The sequence below is a fragment of the Pelophylax lessonae genome (genome assembly GCF_965119305.1).
Source record: "Pelophylax lessonae genome assembly, chromosome: 3".
Taxonomy (NCBI): domain Eukaryota; kingdom Metazoa; phylum Chordata; class Amphibia; order Anura; family Ranidae; genus Pelophylax; species Pelophylax lessonae.
The window spans coordinates 212,635,180-212,654,821 of NC_138770.1; the positions used below are offsets into that span (position 1 = coordinate 212,635,180).

Consider the following 19,642-nt stretch of genomic DNA (forward strand, 5'->3'; position numbering starts at 1 on the left):
AGAGTGATAAGGTGAAAGTAAGTCTTTTCCACATCAGTCACTGGGCACACTTTGTGAATGTGTGTTATGCAGCAGAGAGCACAATTGCTCCTAGCATAGTCGCAGGGACTTACAGCACCTTACAGTACTAGGCTCATCAGTTCAAATTCCTACCATGACACAACCTACATTGAGTTTGCATGTTCTCCCTATATCCTTTCACACTCCAAAAGATATGCTTGTAGTGTAATTGGCTCTAGTATTTGTATATATGCATGAGATAGAGAATTTGTCAGCTCCTTGAGGGTGGGAATTGATGTAAATGTACAGTATACAATAATATATGTAAAGTATTGTGTAAATTATGGGCACTATATAAATACCTCTAATAAATAATAAACCAACATTTGCTGGCACCGATGTATATGTTTCATCTCCCATTCATAGACCACCCAGTACATACCTGCAAGCAAGTTTAAATCAGCTAAATACATTTCAGGTGCATCAAAATAGTGTCTTAGGCCCCTTTCACACAGGGAGTTCATCAGGTGGACTCCGTTTTTCTCAGCGGGGGATCAATCCGCCGATCCCCCGCTAAGCAGGCGGATGGCAGCTGTGTCTCCGCGCTGTGTGCGGAGACACAGCTGTCAGGTCCCGCTGTTCTCTATGGGGGAATCAGATGGGAACGGACCGTTTGTCCGTTCTCATCCAATCCCATCCGATCCCCTGGATGGATAGAAAAAAGGGTTTCCATCCGTCCAGATTTGACGGATCGGATGTCAGCAGACATGTCTCCGCTGATATCCGATGCCCCATAGAGATACATGAGGCATTCGTTCAGATCCGCCAAAGAAACAGACAGGCGGATCTGAATGGTCCGCCTGTGTGAAAGGGGCCTTATAGTTTGATTTCTTTCAAAAGCAGCCACACCCTGAGTCAAAAGGTTTGTCTCCTGCCAGCATGCTACAGAGCAGAACCCTTTCTCTCTATAAGGAAGTAATGATCTCTCTGCAGAGGTCCAACATGTTCAGCAGGAAGCTTTGCTAACCTAGTACTATTAAGGCCCGTACACACGATAAGAAAATCTGAAGGGAAATTTCGTCCGACGCCCGATCTGTCGATTTTCGGATTGTTAGTATAGTGCTTTCGACAGCCAACTCTGACTTTTCGGCTGACAAAATCCTGATGTGCAGGCTATAAAATGTTTGTCGTCCATAATACAACGTCCGATTTTCGTCTCATTAGTACAGATTTCGACGGAAAAAAAAAATCTTAAGAGCAAGACTAGGCATGCTGAGAGACGAAAGAACACATACAAAGAAATCCAACACATGACATCACTTCTGAAGTAGAATTCTGTAGTACGGGAAAATTCGTATGAAAATAACCTCTTCACTGTCCCCATCAGACTAGCATGCCACAAAAAACGGACGACAGATCGTTTGATAATCTGATCATGTGTATGGGCCTTAAGTCTGACAAAGTAGGGGGCATGTTGGGCCTCTGCAGAGAAACCACTGCTTCCCAACAGGAAGCAAGGGTCCCACTCTGCAGCTGCTGGCATGAGACATGCTCTTAGAAGCATAGTATTAAAAAAAGTGATGACAAAAAAAGACTAAGTAGTCCATCAATTTTCCCAATTTTTTCTTTTATTTATAGATATTTATTTTTCCTACTCAGCTTTGGGAGCTTTAGAAAGAAATTATACTGTAATATTTTGTTCACCTTTTGCTTTGATGCACCTGGAATGTTTTTAGCTGATTTAAATTGGATATTTATTTGGGCTTTAAAGTGTTACAAAACCCAAACCCTACATTCACTTTATCTGGACTTCCACAGTACAAAGAACATGGAAATACAATTATTTAAGTAAATATGAACTGCTAAATATCTTTTCTCATCAGCAGTATATAGCAGTCTTGTGACTTCTATCAGTGTCCAGCCGAGTACTGATTAAAGCTTGTAGGAGGAGTTTTCATTCTCCTCTGACTGTCCAATGGGGTTACCTGACTCCCGACCCTCTGTCTGGACAGTGCTGATTGGCCCTGTGCCAATCACATGCACCCTTTCAAATCACATGCACCCTTCCAAAAAAAAACTCCCTAGCAACACACACTACACCACTACACTGAGCATGTGCAGAGTGCTTCCTAGGGCTCTGTTCTATCAGGAGATGGATTAGGGACTGTGGAAGAAGGGGAGGATCATAGGAGACAGGATCAAACAGCCTTTTAAAACAATGCTGAGGATTAGCACCTTAGCTTCCACAGTGAGTGAAACAAGCATGCTTTACTGCATATTCAGACTGATTTTATTGTTGTTGGTTTAGTAAAACTTTAACCACTTGCCGACCAGCCGCCGTACATATACTGCGGCAGGTCGACAGGTTCCTGCGAAATGATGTACCCGTATGCTGCTTCGTGGGGGCGCACGCTCATTCGGCAAAGGGGAAGCTGATCTGCGGGGCCTGCAGCCGGGATTACCATGGGGCACCCGCAATCACTCCTCATGGAGACAGAACAGCAGCCTCCCATTTAGCAATACAAGTCCCTGTGTTCATTCCATAAGTCCATCCCCCACACAGTTAGAAAGCACCCCCTAGGGACACATTTAACCCTTTGTTCGCCCCTGGTGTTAACCCCTTCCCTGCCAGTCTCATTATTACAGTAACAGTGCATATTTTTAGCACTGATTTCTGTAGTAATGTCACTGCCCCCCCCCCCCCCCCAAAAAAAAAAGTTTCAAAAATGTCAGTTAGGTGGCTGATCTGTCCAATGTCGTAGTCCCGCTAAAAATCAATGATTGCCACCATTACCAGTAAAAAAATAAATTACTTAATAAAAATGACATAATCTTCCCCCTAGTTTGTAGACGTGATAACTTTTGAGCAAACAGATCAATATACTCTTATTGGGATTTTTTTTTTTACCAAAAATATGTAGCAGAATACAAATTGGCCTAAAATGATGAAAAAAATTGATTTTTAATTATTTTATATTGGGAATGTTATATAGCAGAATGTGAAAAATATTGTTTTTTTTTTCAGAATTGTCGCTCTTTTTTTGTTTATAGAGCAAAAAAAAAATCACAGAGGTGATCAAATACCACCAAAAGAAGCTCTATTTTTGGGGGAAAAAAAGGACATCAATTTAATTAGGGTACAGCGTCACACGACTACGCAATTGTCAGTTAAATTAACACAGTGTCGTATCGCAAAAAAATGGCCTGGTCATTAGGGGGTAAAACCTTCTGGTCCAGAATTGGTTAAGATTCACTGAGAGGCCGCTCCCACATGGTAATTTTGTTAAGCTATGGCGTCCAATTTATTTTTTTTTATTATTTTTATTATTATTATATGATATACACTACTCGTGTATTAAAGCCTACCCAAAATGTCTCTTTTAATTTTGAATAGAGTAGGGAAGGATTAGAAGAATTCCAGTCATCTAGGCTGTAAGTGAGGGAAATTGTCCTCAATAAGAAATAGATTTAGCTGAAACTTTTTTCAAGATATGCTGATGCTGCTGGATCTAGACACAGACCACTGTCATATGAATAACACAATACATCATAATCGCTTGAAGGATCACAGAATATTTTATGACATATCAAAAGAAGTAAACAGTGATTTGCGAATATGAAGCAGCACTCTGATGTGCTGTCAGTAAATGATATCTGTACTTTGTGAATATGATTGTACAGTGTCATGTGAGGCACGTTTTCACATACATTCCTACACTGTGTTAATAGACTGAGGCAATATTGTAAATGTAAATGAATGGTAATTTATTCACAGCATGCATGAATGATACTAATTCGATATTGGTTAGCAGTGAGGCAAATATAGTGCTGTAACCAGGGTTAGCAATGCCTCTGTAAATATGACTATTCACATAAATAGATGACTATTGGATAATTATTTATCAAAAAAATAAATGTTTACCGTTCACACATCTAACATATGTACATAAATGCGTATTAATATCAGCTCCCTGTAATCCCCTCTATAAAAGCACTAAGACTAGGAGAAGGAGGGGGAAACACTATGAGTCAATCATAGCTGCTTTGCACCGTGCTAAACATGCTTAGAGGAATGAAGAGCACAGGAAAATCCTCATCAGTGGTGATACAATATCATTGCCTAATACCAACCTAAAGTAGGTCAGGCTTTTGTTGTCTAAAGGGCACCATTAAAGTGACAGTATCTTTGTAAAAGACATCCCCGACTCTCATAGACTCACTTTACCTGTGCTCCCTCAAAGCTTTTTTTGCAGCCAGGAAGAGTACTAAGCATTTCTAGGTGTGAGGGAGCATGTGACTTGTTCCTTTGTGATCATGCCCAGGCCTAGCAGCCATTCACTAGGACCGAACACTGTCAAATAATTAGTTGTGTGATGGCACTGCTTTCCTAGGTTGCCAACACTCCTCAATTCAACATAATCTGAAGAGAAGCACAGGTAAGGTGAGGCAAATCAATTGATATACACTGAAGCTCCGTGAATGGGAATTTGTCAATACAATATTAGATTTACTTGTCCATGGTGAGTTTAGAATCCATTTTATGTCCTGTACTTATGGGCTAACAAAGGAAATTATGAAATTGGGTAAAGGCAAATTGCTAACTACATTTAAAATACATTCAGAGCCTAATCACTCTTTGTTACTCTGATATGTTGAATAGCGCATGTGCATTAACATGCTTTGTGTCTTGCATTAATGCACATTGTCTTAGTGCTGCCAATGCACCAGAATTTAAAAAAAAAGACATGCAGTATTTATTAGACTCAGCAAATCACAATGCACAGCAGAGCAACAAATCTACATCGGCAGCGTGTTGGGGTGCTGTTGAAAATGAATGGTACTGCAATGTATTTCAATGGTAAATTGTAAACGGCAATCAAATAGATCTGTCTACACTACAGAGAATCATTTAAATCAGCAATCACAATTGTCTGGGTTCCTGAATTACATGATGTCCCTCAGACTACAGATCTTTAACACTCACAGTTGCACCTTATTTTGCTTGGGGTAGCCTGTTAGTATATACTCAGTAGCAGTTTTCTGCATAAATTGAGGCTTTAGGCACTTTCCATAAGTTCAAACAAAGGAAGGGTTTTCTAATTTATATAATTGCAACAATGTATCACTATTGAATGTGTTTTAGACAGTATTGCTTGAGAACTTTGCAATTTATTGAATATATATGAATCACAAACAGATGTGACAGTGTGAGGCCCTGCCGCTGTGAAAAGAGACGTAAAATGGACACAGGGTATGCATGAAAGTAGAGTGTGGAGCTTACTCTTTTAGCAGATCAAGGTGGTTTTTCAACTTTCCCCAGGTTTTGGTATTCCTGAATTTCGTTTCCAAGTTTGTAGATTTCAAAGAGCCTTGGAATGGAAGAGTAGTTTTTTTAAAAACTTGATGGCTGCGCTGGACTGACCTGCTCGATAGAGGGTCTGTGGGTGGGTGGTAGGTGAGAAAGGGCCACTTTAGTTATGCTGTCGGTTGCAGATACGAATAGCAACATTTATGCCCTGAAGAAGGGGGAGTCTCTGTTCCCCCAAAATGCGTTGGCTTTAACATTTTACATAGTTACATAGTAGGTGAGGTTGAATAAAGACAATAGTCCATCCAGTTCAACCTGTGTAGGTGTGTGTGGCTGTAATTATCTCACATAGCCCTGAATGTTTTGATCCTTGAGATGTACGTCTAAGAGTCTTTTGAAAGCCACCATACTTCCCGCAGAAACCACCTCTTGTGGTAGAGAATTCCACAATCTTGTAGCCCTAACAGTAAAGAACCCCCCCACGTTGTTCTGCTACCAATAAAACAACAATCTTTTGATCCAAGTGGGATTATTATTGCTTATTTTGGGCGCTTCTTTCACTGACTACCACTAGAAACTTTGGGATGGAAGAGATCTTCAACCCAGTATCAAGGTCTTGATAAAGACAAGCAGGTTTGGGAGACAGGTGTGCTCTGCTTAGGAGACAATACTACATGCAGAAGTCAGGAGGTTCCTTGTCCAGAGAGCTGAGATATTTTAGACAGCTAAGTAAGTCTGGAGGACATAGAAAGTTTGGATGACTAAGCAAGTCCAGAGGACTGAGGGAACACAGAGGTCTCAGAGAATTGAGAGAGCCAGGAGTTCCCCTATCAAGGGGCTAGGGTGTGGGCCTGTGCAGCAGGGAGCTGCAACTAAATAAACTGAGTGAGCCCAGAGATCTGAGAGAGCCAGGAAAGCTGGGTACACTCAAAAAGGGGCAGAGGAACACAGAGGTACTTTGTGAGATGGTCTGAGGGATCAGGCAAAGGCCAAAGTTTGAGGTCCAAGGAGTAATGCTGTTGAAGATAGAAAGCTGGTGGCTTGGTGTTATTTTCATAGTTCCTGTTTTGATGGTGAAAAACACCTGCTTGAACACTTAGGTTTTGTCAGACTTTATTTTGTTTAATAAAAGTGGGTCGACACACCCTAAAACACAGTTCTGAATGGCATGGACTCTCATACTAAAAATGTTACTACCGCTGAGTTCAATTCCCCTGAATATTGCACAGGATATTTATAGGGTGATCCACAAGCCAGGCATACAAAACCAGTTCATCTGTCAGCACACTTCAGCAAAATGCAGTATTATACAACATACAGAATATGCAGTATTATATGTAGAACAGGCACTAAAACTCTTTGTTTTTCCTTTATAGCCCTATTTTCTGTTGACCCCATACTAACACTCACTGGCAGATAAAGTTATAGACAAAGGGTAACTCCACTTTTGTGGGGGAAAAAAACAGCAAATAAAGAAAAAACAATATAGCGTAAACAATTGCAACACAAATTATATTGTAATTGAATGTTATTAAAAATTACCTTTCTTTTCAATCTGCAGCTGTTGTAATCTTCTGAAAATGCAATGCAATATGGCTACCTTGAGCTGTTCAGTACACAGAATGTGTACTGACCACACCCCAGAAACATAATTTCCTGCTTGTGTGATTGGCTCACCAATTTTCCCAGAAGTCTGCCTGAGATACAAGTCAGATTTCTAGCATCCCCTGCAACAAAAATGTCATTTTTGGAGAGATACTCCCGATAGGAACACGTCTAAAGGGATGCAGGCCCAGCAGCTTCCCTCAGTAGAGCCCTGCAGCTGCCACAGCTGATACATAATTATGAAACCACTCCAATTTGACCCACTCAGCACAGAGGCACAGAGGAACAAACAATGATTTCTTCTGAATAACAAAAGATAGGAATCTGTAAAGTTTGTTAAAATCCTTGCAATGTACATAGATCACCCAAAGGGGAATGTTTTTTTTTTCTCAATAAAAGTGGAGTTATGCTTTAAAGTAGATTTAAACTGTAACTGGATATATTTATAAAGCAGTGAATGTGACAGTCACCAAACATTTAGGGCAGATAAATGTTCTTGTGCATCTGATTCCCACTGTATTAAAGTGTATTGTATTTGTACTGTCTACCCTCAAGTTGTAAAGCGCTGCGTAAACTGTCGGCGCTTTTTAAATCCTATATAAAAGTAATAATAATATGTATAAACCACTTTAGTACTGCACTATAGCCAAAAGCCAAAAGATGACTACAGCGTGGTACTATAGTTCTGGGAGGGCGCCCACGGTTGTCCTTCCAGAACCCCACCCTCTGCACACCTCCTAAGGCGTGCATTGGGCATGCTCTATGACTGCTGTGTTCTTAGGACACAGCTGATCACAGATCAGGGTATAGGGCCAATCAAAGCTTTTCACATGTAAACAGACTGGCTGGTTTTCTGCAGTCCATTCCTCGTGTGCTGTGTTTGTGTGAGGCAAAGAATGGCAAAAACCAGTGTATACTGATAATCAGGGCACTGATAATCAGTGTCCTGGTTATCAATGCAGTTCCATCAGTGCTGCATATAAGTGCCCATCAATGCTGACTATCAGTGCCCATCAGTACCATCTATAAGTATGCATCAGTGCGGTCTATGAGTGCTTATCAGTGCCACCTCATCAGTGCAGCTTTATCAGTGCCCATCAGTGCATCCTCATCAGTGCACATCAGTGCATCCTCATCAGTGCACATCAGTGCAGCCTCATCAGCGCACAAAAGTTAAATAACTGATTTGCAAAATGTTATAACAGAAACAAAGAAAGACATTTTTTTTTCCAAAATGTTATGTCTTTTTCATTTGTGTAGCAAAAAATAAAAACTCAATAGTGATCAAATACCACCAAAAGAAAGCTCTATCTGTCAAAAAAAATGATGAAAATGTATATGGGTACAGTGTTGCATGACCGTGCAATTGTCATTCAAAGTGTAACAGCGCTGAAAGCGGATAATTGCCCAAGGCAGGAAGGGGGGTGAAAGTGCTTAGTATAGAAGTTGTTTAAATACAGTGATGTATTAATTTGCAATGCTTGTCTAGGAAATATCATATTCACTGCACTAAGAAAAAAAATACACCTCTTAGTTTGCTAAAACACTGTTTATCATATGAACATTTTTTACAAAATACTTTTTTTCACAAAGGTTTCATCCTTCTGAATTTGTAAGTGTTGCTAGTCTCTTGCAACTTTTTTTAACAACTTCTTGACTTACGTGCACATGCATATGCTCCTGTGTTTACAAAAATGATTGCTCTGGTCCCTGATACTTGCAATGATGGGACATTCTCGTGTAATGTATGTCAGCATGGCCACTTGTAGTCTGCCTCAGGAGCACATGTGACAAGGTGACAACACAGGAGAAAGCTGGGAGACAGCTGTCACCCCATAACTGCAAGTGCTTGAAAAAGAACCTTAGAAGCAGAATCTTCAGATAATACTTTAAGACAGCAGCATTTTTCAAAACATTGAAAACCTTACTGGTTTTGGAACCTTTAGGATTGGGTTCCAGGCTATTACACCATAGAAAAAAAAAAAAAAAAACAGCTCATCACGCAATAACAAGTTCAGCAATTTCAGTGTCTGACTAATACTATGGATTTCAACTAGCTTATATCAGGCTTGTACCATCTGTGTATTCAGGAAAAAAGCAGAATGAATCATGTAGAACCGACTTACTTTTGCCAGAGTTCTTATCCAGACGTTTTTCCATCTTAGTGACTGTGCTGATGATTCTGATGTCTGGAAGCAAAATCACACCATTTGCATTCTCAAATTCTGAAGCTGGACGAGCAAAGTGATCCATTCCAGTGACTGTAATCTTGGGTTCATTAGCCTGGAGAACCACAACATATGCTTCGATGTCTGGAATGGTGATACAGATATCTTCTCCAAAGCATCTGGAAGGCATAATCATCATTACTGACAGAACTCATAAATAACTCAACTCATAACTAGTTTAGCCCTAATAAATATTAGAAAAAAATTACTTTTCTTTCTGCGTTTAGGCTTACTTTTGGAGGGTTTGCAATATGACTGTTACAGATTAAATATTAGTTCCAAAGATACAGTGGGGCTGATTTACAAAAACTGGAGTGCAGCTGCATGGTAGCCAATCAGCTTCCAACTTCAGCTTGTTCAATTAAAATTTGACAAAAAAACTGGAAGCTGATTGGTTTCTGTGTAGACCTGTACCAGATTTTGAACGCTCCACTTTTAGTAAATCAACCCCAGTATGTCAGTAAATCTGGCCAAATACAGTAGAAATCAGTTGGATGTCCAGCCACCAAACAGATTCTTTTCTTCTCACAAAAGCAATGAACATACACATTTTGATTGAAGCACTATTCTTACCTCTGAGACCCTGAGAGCTTAGGTAATATACTTATCCTGCCAAAGATCTGCCTGTAAAAGATGTATGAGGACTACAGAAGCTCATGATTATTTAATCCTTATTTGATTCTGCTAATTTCAACATACATATAGGTGCTGCAGTCATCAAATACCTATGCAAACCTTTACCACTTCCCGGAGGGCCTATTGTAAAATGACAGCCAGGCGGGACTTTCACCATTCCGGGTAGGCATCAGTTGACGCCCTCCGAGAATGTGCCTCACGTACAGCCGTCCACCAGACACAGCCGATGACTGATCACTGTAATGGCCCTTTGTAGGTACTATTTGATCGCTGTGACCAATCACAGCAGATCCCCTGATAATTGTAAACAATGAATGGCATGAGGCAATGTACAACTGTGTTTCTAGCTGTGATTGGTCACAGTGATCACATTGTACAGACAGGGCCAATCTCAGCCCATCTGTATCAAGTGATTAGCTGTGGCCAATCACAGCTAATCACAATTCATACTGAATGAATCAGTTTAATTCAGTAAAAATAATTGTTTATACCACTGGTATAAGCAATCATAATGTGTAAAAAAAAAAAAAAAATCCTGATCACTTTCCCAGAGTAGTGCAATGTTACTATAGTAACACTGTATATTGCTCTGGTTACAGGGGTAAAAATAATCATGCTGTCACCAGTCAGTGTCCCTGATCACTGCCACACCAGTTATGTGATGAGCTATACTGCATTTTTTAAATTCTTCATTTTCCAAAACATTGTGACAAAAAATTCCAACTTCACAAAAATGTGCCATGCCTCTTACGAAATACATTGGACTGTTTCCTTTCCAGAAAGGGGTAATATGGAGGATATTTGTACTGTCCTGACATCTTTGGGCCTCAAGGACATGGTCAATTGATCAGGACTGATCAATTTTCAGATACTGTGTATACCATAGATTGTAGACTGTGTATACCATAGATTGTATAACTTTCCTACAGACTAAATAATAAACACTAATTTGGGTTATTTTTATGAAATAATTGTAGCATAATACATTTTAGCCTAACCTTTTGAAGACAGATTATTTATTTTCAAAATTTTTAACACAAACGAAGAAAAACATTTTCATATGGGTGTAGTGTTGCATGACTGCGCAATTGTCATTCAACTTGTGACAGCGCTGAAAGCTGAAAATTGGCCCGGACAGTAACGGGTTAAAGTGTCTGATATTGAAGTGGTTAAAACTTATCTTTAGCCAGAATCTTACCCACTGGATAGATTCTCCCTCTCTATATTTCCTGATGACAACTGTCATTGACACTTAGAAAGAAAGTGACAGGAAACCCAAAATATTTACAGTTGTTACCACAGGAGGTAAAAGATTAATCTTCCAATAAGGATGCTTGTTTCAGTAACAAATATCTAAGAGGAAATTCCATAGGCGTGTGCAGCCTATTGCATTAGGGTGTGCACCCCAGAGCTCAAATAAAAAATGTGTGTGTAAACATATATATATAAACAATGTCAGTAGGGCAGTGGACAGTGTCAGTAGAACAGTGGGCCATGTCAGTAGAGCAGTGGATGGTATCATTAGAGCAGTGGACATGTCTGTATGGCAAAGGAAAGTGGATGGTGTCAGTCAGTAGACCAGTGGACGCTGTCAGTAGGGCAGTGGACTTTGTCATTAGGGCAGAGGACAGTGTCAGTAGAGCAGTGGAAAGTGTCAATAGGGCAGAGATTGGTGTCAGTAGAGTTGAGTATAGTGTCAATAGGGCAAAGATTGGTGTCAGTAGGGCAGTGTATGGTGCCAGTAGTTTTTTTGTTTTAATTTTTTTTTACAATGTTATTTTAAATTACTGTTTTTAATATTATTATTTTTTTACAATTATTTTAAAAGTTGGGGGCTTTGGGGAAATATCAGGGGTCTAAAAAGAGCACTGATGTCTCACTTTTGAGGCAGAGAAATGGACTGATGACAGAGATTTCCCAGTCCCTTTTCTCCGCAGTTTTAGCTTCCCTGGACAGTGAATAAATGGGCAGTACTCTGTGTCCAAAGGCTTTCTGTTCATTCAAAAACTGAAGCATAATTACCACCAGGGAGAACCGGTGTCACGCAAGGTGATTAGGGTGCACACAGCACACCCCCATGTTCACGTCTATAGGACATTCCCCCTTCATTCCTATTGCATCTCCACAAAACAAAATAAAGTAAAATAGAATCTCTGTGCAACAAGGCAGACAGCAAAAAATAAACTGCCTTGGGATTAACTTTTTTTGACTATACAGAGACTTTAGGAATTGCCAGCCTATTTCAAACTATACATGAGAACTTTATTACAGGACAATCAATTCCAGCATTTATTAACTGGGCTTACAAATTTTACAATTTTCTTAGCTAAGTTGATTTAATAATGCAGTGCAATAAGCAATAGGGGATTATAAACAGATATACAACATGTATATCGATAAATCCATAATATTTGGCAACCAAGGGGTCAAATGTTTACTAGATCTGACCACACACATATAATGACATCTGAATTAACTGAATATGAGCTGAATGTGTGAATCACTGAAGTCACAGCTAAAGAACATGAAGAGCTAGGTGAACATTTCTCATATAGGAATCCAATATTTGTTTCGATAATAATTAGCAGTAACAAGTTTATTCCACCCATACCCAGGGTTATTATAACAGATGATGTCTAAAACTCCTTAAATATTTCTTTATAATCATCCAATATGTGTGCTCATTTAAAGACAAGAAATTACATATATTAATTGTTTGCAGAAATTACAACTGAGGCATACATATCACATCTAGAATCTGGGAGAACACAGCAATTAAATGATTTTCCTGTCATCATAACTAGTGGCCTCTGCTTCCAAATCAGATTTACACAAGCCCAGGTTAAATATAAGTTAGCACAAAAGCCACGGATCTTTGTCAGTGTGAGTCACTCTTAAATGAAGAGACAGTGAGCTTCATTAATTAACTAAATAAAATTGAAATAACCTTTAATAATTTTGTTAAATGTTTTAACCAAATGATTTTGATTAGGAAACATTTGCTTGACTTTCACGGTATGGTATAGCTATAACAGGGAAATCAGAGAGAACCTGTAAAGCAATCTCTGCAAGAGCTGAAAACTAGAAGTGGCTTATTAAGCAACAGTAGGAAACCACTGGATTATCATACCTTTTTTTCTTAAAATTGAATAAATTAGTCACTGAAATTATATTTTTTTGAATGGATAAAAATAAGTGCATATGTAAGACAAAGGTCATATAGTTTGAGCTACCCTTTCTTTCCAAGATTTCACATTTAAAGTCACATTTTAGGAATTCAGCTACTCTCTTACATCTGGCTTAGTATGGGTTAAGTCCATGGAGGTGCATGCCAACTCATTGATTTATCACTTTATAGTAATTTATATCTAACAGTGATCCAGGTATAACTTGCAGTGCCGCTCTACGCTGAGACAAAGACCTCTCCGCTGGGTGCAGTGAAGGGAGCAGGTGCCTATGCACCATTCAGGGGTGTAGAAGCATCAACAGAGAAGGGAAGGAACACCGCTCACAGACTCAGTGCATGAATATGTAAATGAATGTGGTCTCAGCCAGTGCTGCTCCAGCCATGCGCTCAGAAGTGTGGGTGTGTGGTGGTGATGTTGCAGTTAGGGGCGCATTGAAGCCTTCTATGAGAGTGGATGGTCCATGGAAGTGTTGCCTCACACTGTGGACTTTGCCGTTTGTCCTTTCATAGAACCTGGTGTGTTCTTTACTTCTACCACAAGCAGTCTTCAGTGGAGAGCGGCTGATAGTGGTTTCCTTACAGACTCAAGCCAAAAAAAAATTTTCCCTGCAAGCAAAGGGACAATCTACAGCGAGAATGTCAGTTTGCATATGAGGTTATCCTAAAGGAACCAATACCAATTTTTATCTGGATGATTCCGTTGGAAGATTGAGGCCTCCTAGGGGATAGGAGGAGTGAGCCATTTGGTAAAACATCTATAGGAACCTCTGTGAGATCTGAGAGACACCCTCTGGGAGCATTATAAGCGCTTTCTGACTTGACATGTTATGTGGCTCAACCGATTGAGGTGAGCTGAATGTGAGCACAATAGTGATGGGAAAAAGGTGCAGACATGCATGAAGGTCACTTGGAGAAAGTAAATTACAGAAGTTAGCTGGCACATTTTCACAAAAAAAAAAAAAAAAAAAAAACACATGAACTGCTTTATTAACTTTTGCTAATTATGTACTCTGTTATGGTCACTCATTTGTTTGGATTTTTTAGGAGTTTTAAAGTCAGGAAGGTTTGTTTATCTTAATGCATTCTATGTAATAAGATAAAAAGCCTTCTGTGTAGCAGCCCCCCTTAGCACTCCTAATACTTACCTGTTCCCCCTCTCTGTCCAGTGATGTCCAAGAGTCCCTCGGCCTTCCTGGGACTCTCCCTCCTGATTGGCTGAGATACAGCCACGGTGCCATTGGCCCCTGCAGTTGTCATTCAAAGTCAGTGAGCCAATCAGGAGAGAGAGGCAGCTCTGTGTCTGAATGGACACATGGAGCTGCAGCTCGGCTCAGGTGCCCCCATAGCAAGCTGCATGCTGTGTTGGCACTCAATAAGAGGGAGGAGCCAGGAGCAGGTACGAGGGACCCAAGAAGAGGAGGATCCAGGCTGCTCTGTGCAAAACCAACTGCACAGAGGAGGTAAGTATAACATGTTTGTTATTTTATTTTATTTTTTTTAAATGAGACTTTACAATCACTTTAAGAACTTTTTATGTCATGTACAGTGCCTTGCGAAAGTATTCGGCCCCCTTGAACTTTTCAACCTTTTGCCACATTTCAGGCTTCAAACATAAAGATATAAAACTGTATTTTTTTGTGAAGAATCAACAACAAGTGGGACACAATCATGAAGTGGAACAAAATTTATTGGATATTTCAAACTTTGTTAACAAATAAAAAACTGAAAAATTGGGCGTGCAAACTTATTCAGCCCCTTTACTTTCAGTGCAGCAAACTCTCTCCAGAAGTTCAGTGAGGATCTCTGAATGATCCAATGTTGACCTAAATGACTAATGATGATAAATAGAATCCACCTGTGTGTAATTAAGTCTCCGTATAAATGCACCTGCACTGTGATAGTCTCAGAGGTTCGTTTAAAGCGCAGAGAGCATCATGAAGAACAAGGAGCACACCAGGCAGGTCCGAGATACTGTTGTGGAGAAGTTTAAAGCCGGATTTGGATACAAAAAGATTCCCCAAGCTTTAAACATCCCAAGGAGCACTGTGCAAGCGATAATATTGAAATGGAAGGAGTATCAGACCACTGAAAATCTACAAAGACCTGGCCGTCCCTCTAAACTTTCAGCTCATACAAGGAGAAGACTGATCAGAGATGCAGCCAAGAGGCCCATGATCACTCTGGATGAACTGCAGAGATCTACAGCTGAGGTGGGAGACTCTGTCCATAGGACAACAATCAGTCGTATGCTGCACAAATCTGGCCTTTATGGAAGAGTGGCAAGAAGAAAGCCATTTCTTAAAGATATCCATACAAAGTGTTGTTTAAAGTTTGCCACAAGCCACCTGGGAGACACACCAAACATGTAGAAGAAGGTGCTCTGGTCAGATGAAACCAAATTCAAACTTTTTGGCAACAATGTAAAACGTTATGTTTGGCGTAAAAGCAACACAGCTCATCACCCTGAACACACCATCCCCACTGTCAAACATGGTGGCGGCAGCATCATGGTTTGGGCCTGCTTTTCTTCAGCAGGGACAGGGAAGATGGTTAAAATGGATGGGAAGATGGATGGAGCCAAATACAGGACCATTCTGGAAGAAAACCTGATGGAGTCTGCAAAAGACCTGAGACTGGGACAGAGATTTGTCTTCCAACAAGACAATGATCCAAAACATAAAGCAAAATCTACAATGGAATGGTTCACAAATAAACAAATCCAGGTGTTAGAATGGCCAAGTCAAAGTCCAGACCTGAATCCAATCGAGAATCTGTGGAAAGAACTTAAAACTGCTGTTCACAAACACTCTCCATTCAAAGTCACTGAGCTCAAGCTGTTTTTCAAGGAGGAATGGGCAAAAATCTCTCGATGTGCAAAACTGATAGAGACATACCCCAAGCGACTTACAGCTTTAATCGCAGCAAAAGGTGGCGCTACAAAGTATTAATTTAAGGGGGCTGAATAATTTTGCACGCCCAATTTTTCAGTTTTTTATTTGTTAAAAAAGTTTGAAATATCCAATCAATTTTGTTCCACTTCATGATTGTGTCCCACTTGTTGTTGATTCTTCACAAAAAAACTGCAGTTTTATATCTTTATGTTTGAAGCCTGAAATGTGGCAAAAGGTCGAAAAGTTCAAGGGGGCCAAATACTTTTGCAAGGCACTGTATATTCACTTATGTCATTTTTGGTTTCCATATTGGTTTATATCATGGTTACATTGGATATCAGCACTTTTTAACATTTGCAGTGATAGGTTGTTGTAACACAAGACAGCGTTTGCAGCTGCCATTATGATATTTAGTGGAGATTAGCACTTTTTTGATTTATTTATTCAGTCACACATTTTTCTTTAATCTTCATTGATTCAGTAACTGCAGGGATTGTTCACATTCAATGGCATGCACCTCATTGCACGTAACCCCTAGTAATCCAGGACATTTCAGAACTGAATTCCTGGAGTTCAGCTTTAAATTATATTAAACCCTAATAACAAACTTGCCTTATTCAATCCCTTTTGATCTGTGCAATATACCAATGAAATAATTTTTATCTGTTTTATAAAAGAAAAAAACATCCACTGATCCTACCAGAAATCGAGTGAGCTTGAAACTGCTTGTGCTGCAATAAAATCTGAACCAGAATCATCAGCCCTGCCCAGCACACCTCTGTGAGCTACAGAACACCATCTTCCTATTTTATAGAAATAAGGGAAGTAGAATTTTTTTTAGCCCGCACTTTCTGTTCTAGGGTGACAAGGCTACTCCTTCATAGCTACAGTAAAGTGAACAAACACTGTCACCTTAAGACAAGAATAATATTTCTGGCAAGATCACCAGGTGAAAATAAAAATAACTGTACAAAAAATGAATGGTACCACCATATTTTATGAATGGTAAACTGAAATATTTTAAGTTTTTGCTAGTTATACTTTAATGACACAAGTTGTCCGTGTCTGCTCTTGAACTGTATTCAAACTAAACAAAGCCATAAAATGTTACCATTACCCGCAATTATCTCTCTAATATCTTATATCTGACCACTCTGTATATGTCAGTTTCCAGCTTGGTTAGTTCAAAGCCGATTTCTGCCAGGGTTAATCTTTAGCTGAATCAATATATAAATAGCTAACGGGCATTTAATTAATATTTCAGCAGAAAGCTTACTGCAAGTTAATTAGATGGCTCTCCATTTAATTGTTATCACCACCAACATATGGTTCTCTGCAGTAATATATATCTACAATAACCAGTTTACAGTGATAGAGATATCTTGTTAAAAGTCAATCAAGCACACTTAGAACATGAGATGCATGTGAGAGCTGTTGGAGTCTTGCTTACTTATATCTTTATTATAAGTGTTTAGTATTTATTCTGAATAAACCTGAGAACATGGGACCTAAAACAAAAACTTTTAAAATATTAATCGCTTCAGCCCCGCCCACCACACATTTACTGCGGCACTCGGCCGCTGCTGGGCAAAGCGACGTAGCCCTACGTCGCTCACTCAGGAGACTGTAGTAATGTCACTGGTTCCCCCTAAAAGTGTCTAAAACGTCAGTTAGGGGTCAGATCTGTCGGCCGCAATGTCACAGTCCCGCTAAAAAAAAATTGCAGATCGCCGTCATTACTAATAAAAAAAACAATAAAAATGACATAAATCTTTCCCGTAGTTAGTAAATGCAATAACTTTTGCGCAAACCAATCAAAATATGCTTATTGTGATTTTTTTTTTTTTTTAGCAAAAATATGCAGCAGAAAACAAATTGACCTAAAATGTTAAAAAATTTTGATTGTTACATTTTTTTTAGAGAATTTCATATAAAAAAAATGTGAAAAATATTGTTATTTTTTCAAAATTGTCGCTCTTTTTGTACCACCAAAAGAAAGCTCTGTTTTTGGAAAAAAAAGAACGTCAATTTAATTTGGGTACAGCATCGCACCCCCGCGCAATTGTCCGTTAAAGTCACGCAGTGCCGAATCGCAAAATAGGGCCTGGTCATTGAGCAGCCAAATCCTCCTGGGCTAAAGTGGTTAAAGCAAAGTCAATCTTCTGAACCTTTTAGACTGGTCTTTAACTACATTTGTTCGGTAACAATTAACATTATTAACATTGTGCTATTCATAGATATACAGTATATGGAAACTAACACAATGGGGTTGATTTACTAAAACTGTAAAATCTTACAGTTTTTTGTAAAATCTTTTTTTTTTTTTGCTAAAGCTTCATTGAACAAGCAGAAGTAAGAAGCTGATTGGAAACCATGCAAAGATGCACCAGATTTTGCACTCTCCAGTTTTCGTAAATCAATCCTAATGTCACAATGTACAGTAAACAGCAGTGATGACCAAAATACTGTATGCTAGTGATTATATTTACAGTATGTGAAATAAAATATATTTTTAAAAAATTGACGTGAATGCATTTTAAAATAAAGTGCAGTGGTGATTTACATGTACATGTTCAGTCAGTTTCATGGCCAAATATAAAAATCTACCTTTGCAGATCTTTTTTGTTCATCTGTCTAGAATCCAGCTCTATGGATCTTTAGCTGTTTAGCCACACATGTAGAGGGCTTAATTGGGACCTTTTTTGCCTCTCGGCATACACAATAGAAGTAGAACCATTTTGTTTGACTTTGAGTACACAGAAACAGACTTTAACCACTTGCCTTCTGCAGTGGCGTAGCGTGGGGGGTGCTGGGGGGGCCAGCCGCTCCGGGCGCAAAATCTGGGGGGGGCGCATCCCACGGCCGTGCCAGTGTCACTTAAACTTTAGTATAGTGCACTGCTATCTTCTGGCGCTCTTCCCATGCTCCAGCTGCCATCTTCCAGCTCAGCGATGGCCAGCGGGCGCCCTGTGATTGGACAGACATGGCGGGCTGGCCTGTGCCTGTCGGACTGTCCAGTGGCTTAGTGTGGGTGGCGCATGAGTAAACATGAGCCCCGGCTCCGCCTCGCGTCTTCTCCAACCTCAGCTCAGCACTTCCCTTCAGCCGCCCGGTTTAGTTTGATTCTTTTTCGCAGGCAGCCAGCAGCGCGGCAGAGTGAAGACAGCACCGGTGAGAGTCGCTTTGCTGGCCCGGGGCTCAGGAAAGTGGACATGGTCGGGGGGGGGGGGGGGTAGGTCAGTGTAGGGGGAGTTAGTGTAGGGGGGTCAGTGTTGGTGTCAGTGTGGGGGTTCAGTGTAGGTGTCAGTGTGGGGGGGTCAGTGTAGGGGGGTCAGTGTAGGTGTCAGTGTAGGGGGGTCAGTGTAGGTGTCAGTGTAGGGGGAGTTAGTGTGGGGGTCAGTGTAAGAGGTGTCAGTGTGGGGGGGGGGGTCAGTGTAGGTGTCAGTGAAGGGGTCAATGTAGATGTCAATGAGCGGGGTCAGTGTAGGGGGCTCAGTGTGGGGGGGTCAGTGTAGGTGTCAGCATAGGGGTGTCAGTGTAGGGGGGTCAGTGTAGGAGGGGTCAATGTAGGGGGGTCAGTGTAAGGGTTCAGTGAAGGGGGGTCAGTGTAGCGGGTCAGTGAAGGGGTCAGTGTAGATGTCAATGTGGGGGGTGGGGTCAGTGTAGGTGTCAGTGAAGGGGGGTCAGTGTAGGTGTCAGTGAAGGGGTCAATGTAGGGGGGTCAGTGTAAGGGTTCAGTGTATGGGGGTGTCAGTGTAGGCGGGTCAGTGTGGGTGTCAATGTGGGG

General features: G+C 40.3%; 1 protein-coding gene across 1 annotated transcript in view; it reads right to left on the reverse strand.

The window, feature by feature from the left end:
- The window catches only part of CLSTN2 (calsyntenin 2), a 1,274,185-nt gene that overhangs the window by 47,753 nt on the left and 1,206,790 nt on the right, over window positions 1-19,642 (reverse strand). Inside the window, exon 12 of the mRNA XM_082249414.1 lies at window positions 9,040-9,260. Within this exon, the coding sequence (XP_082105540.1) occupies window positions 9,040-9,260 (221 nt within the window). The remainder of the gene's footprint in view (window positions 1-9,039; window positions 9,261-19,642) is intronic.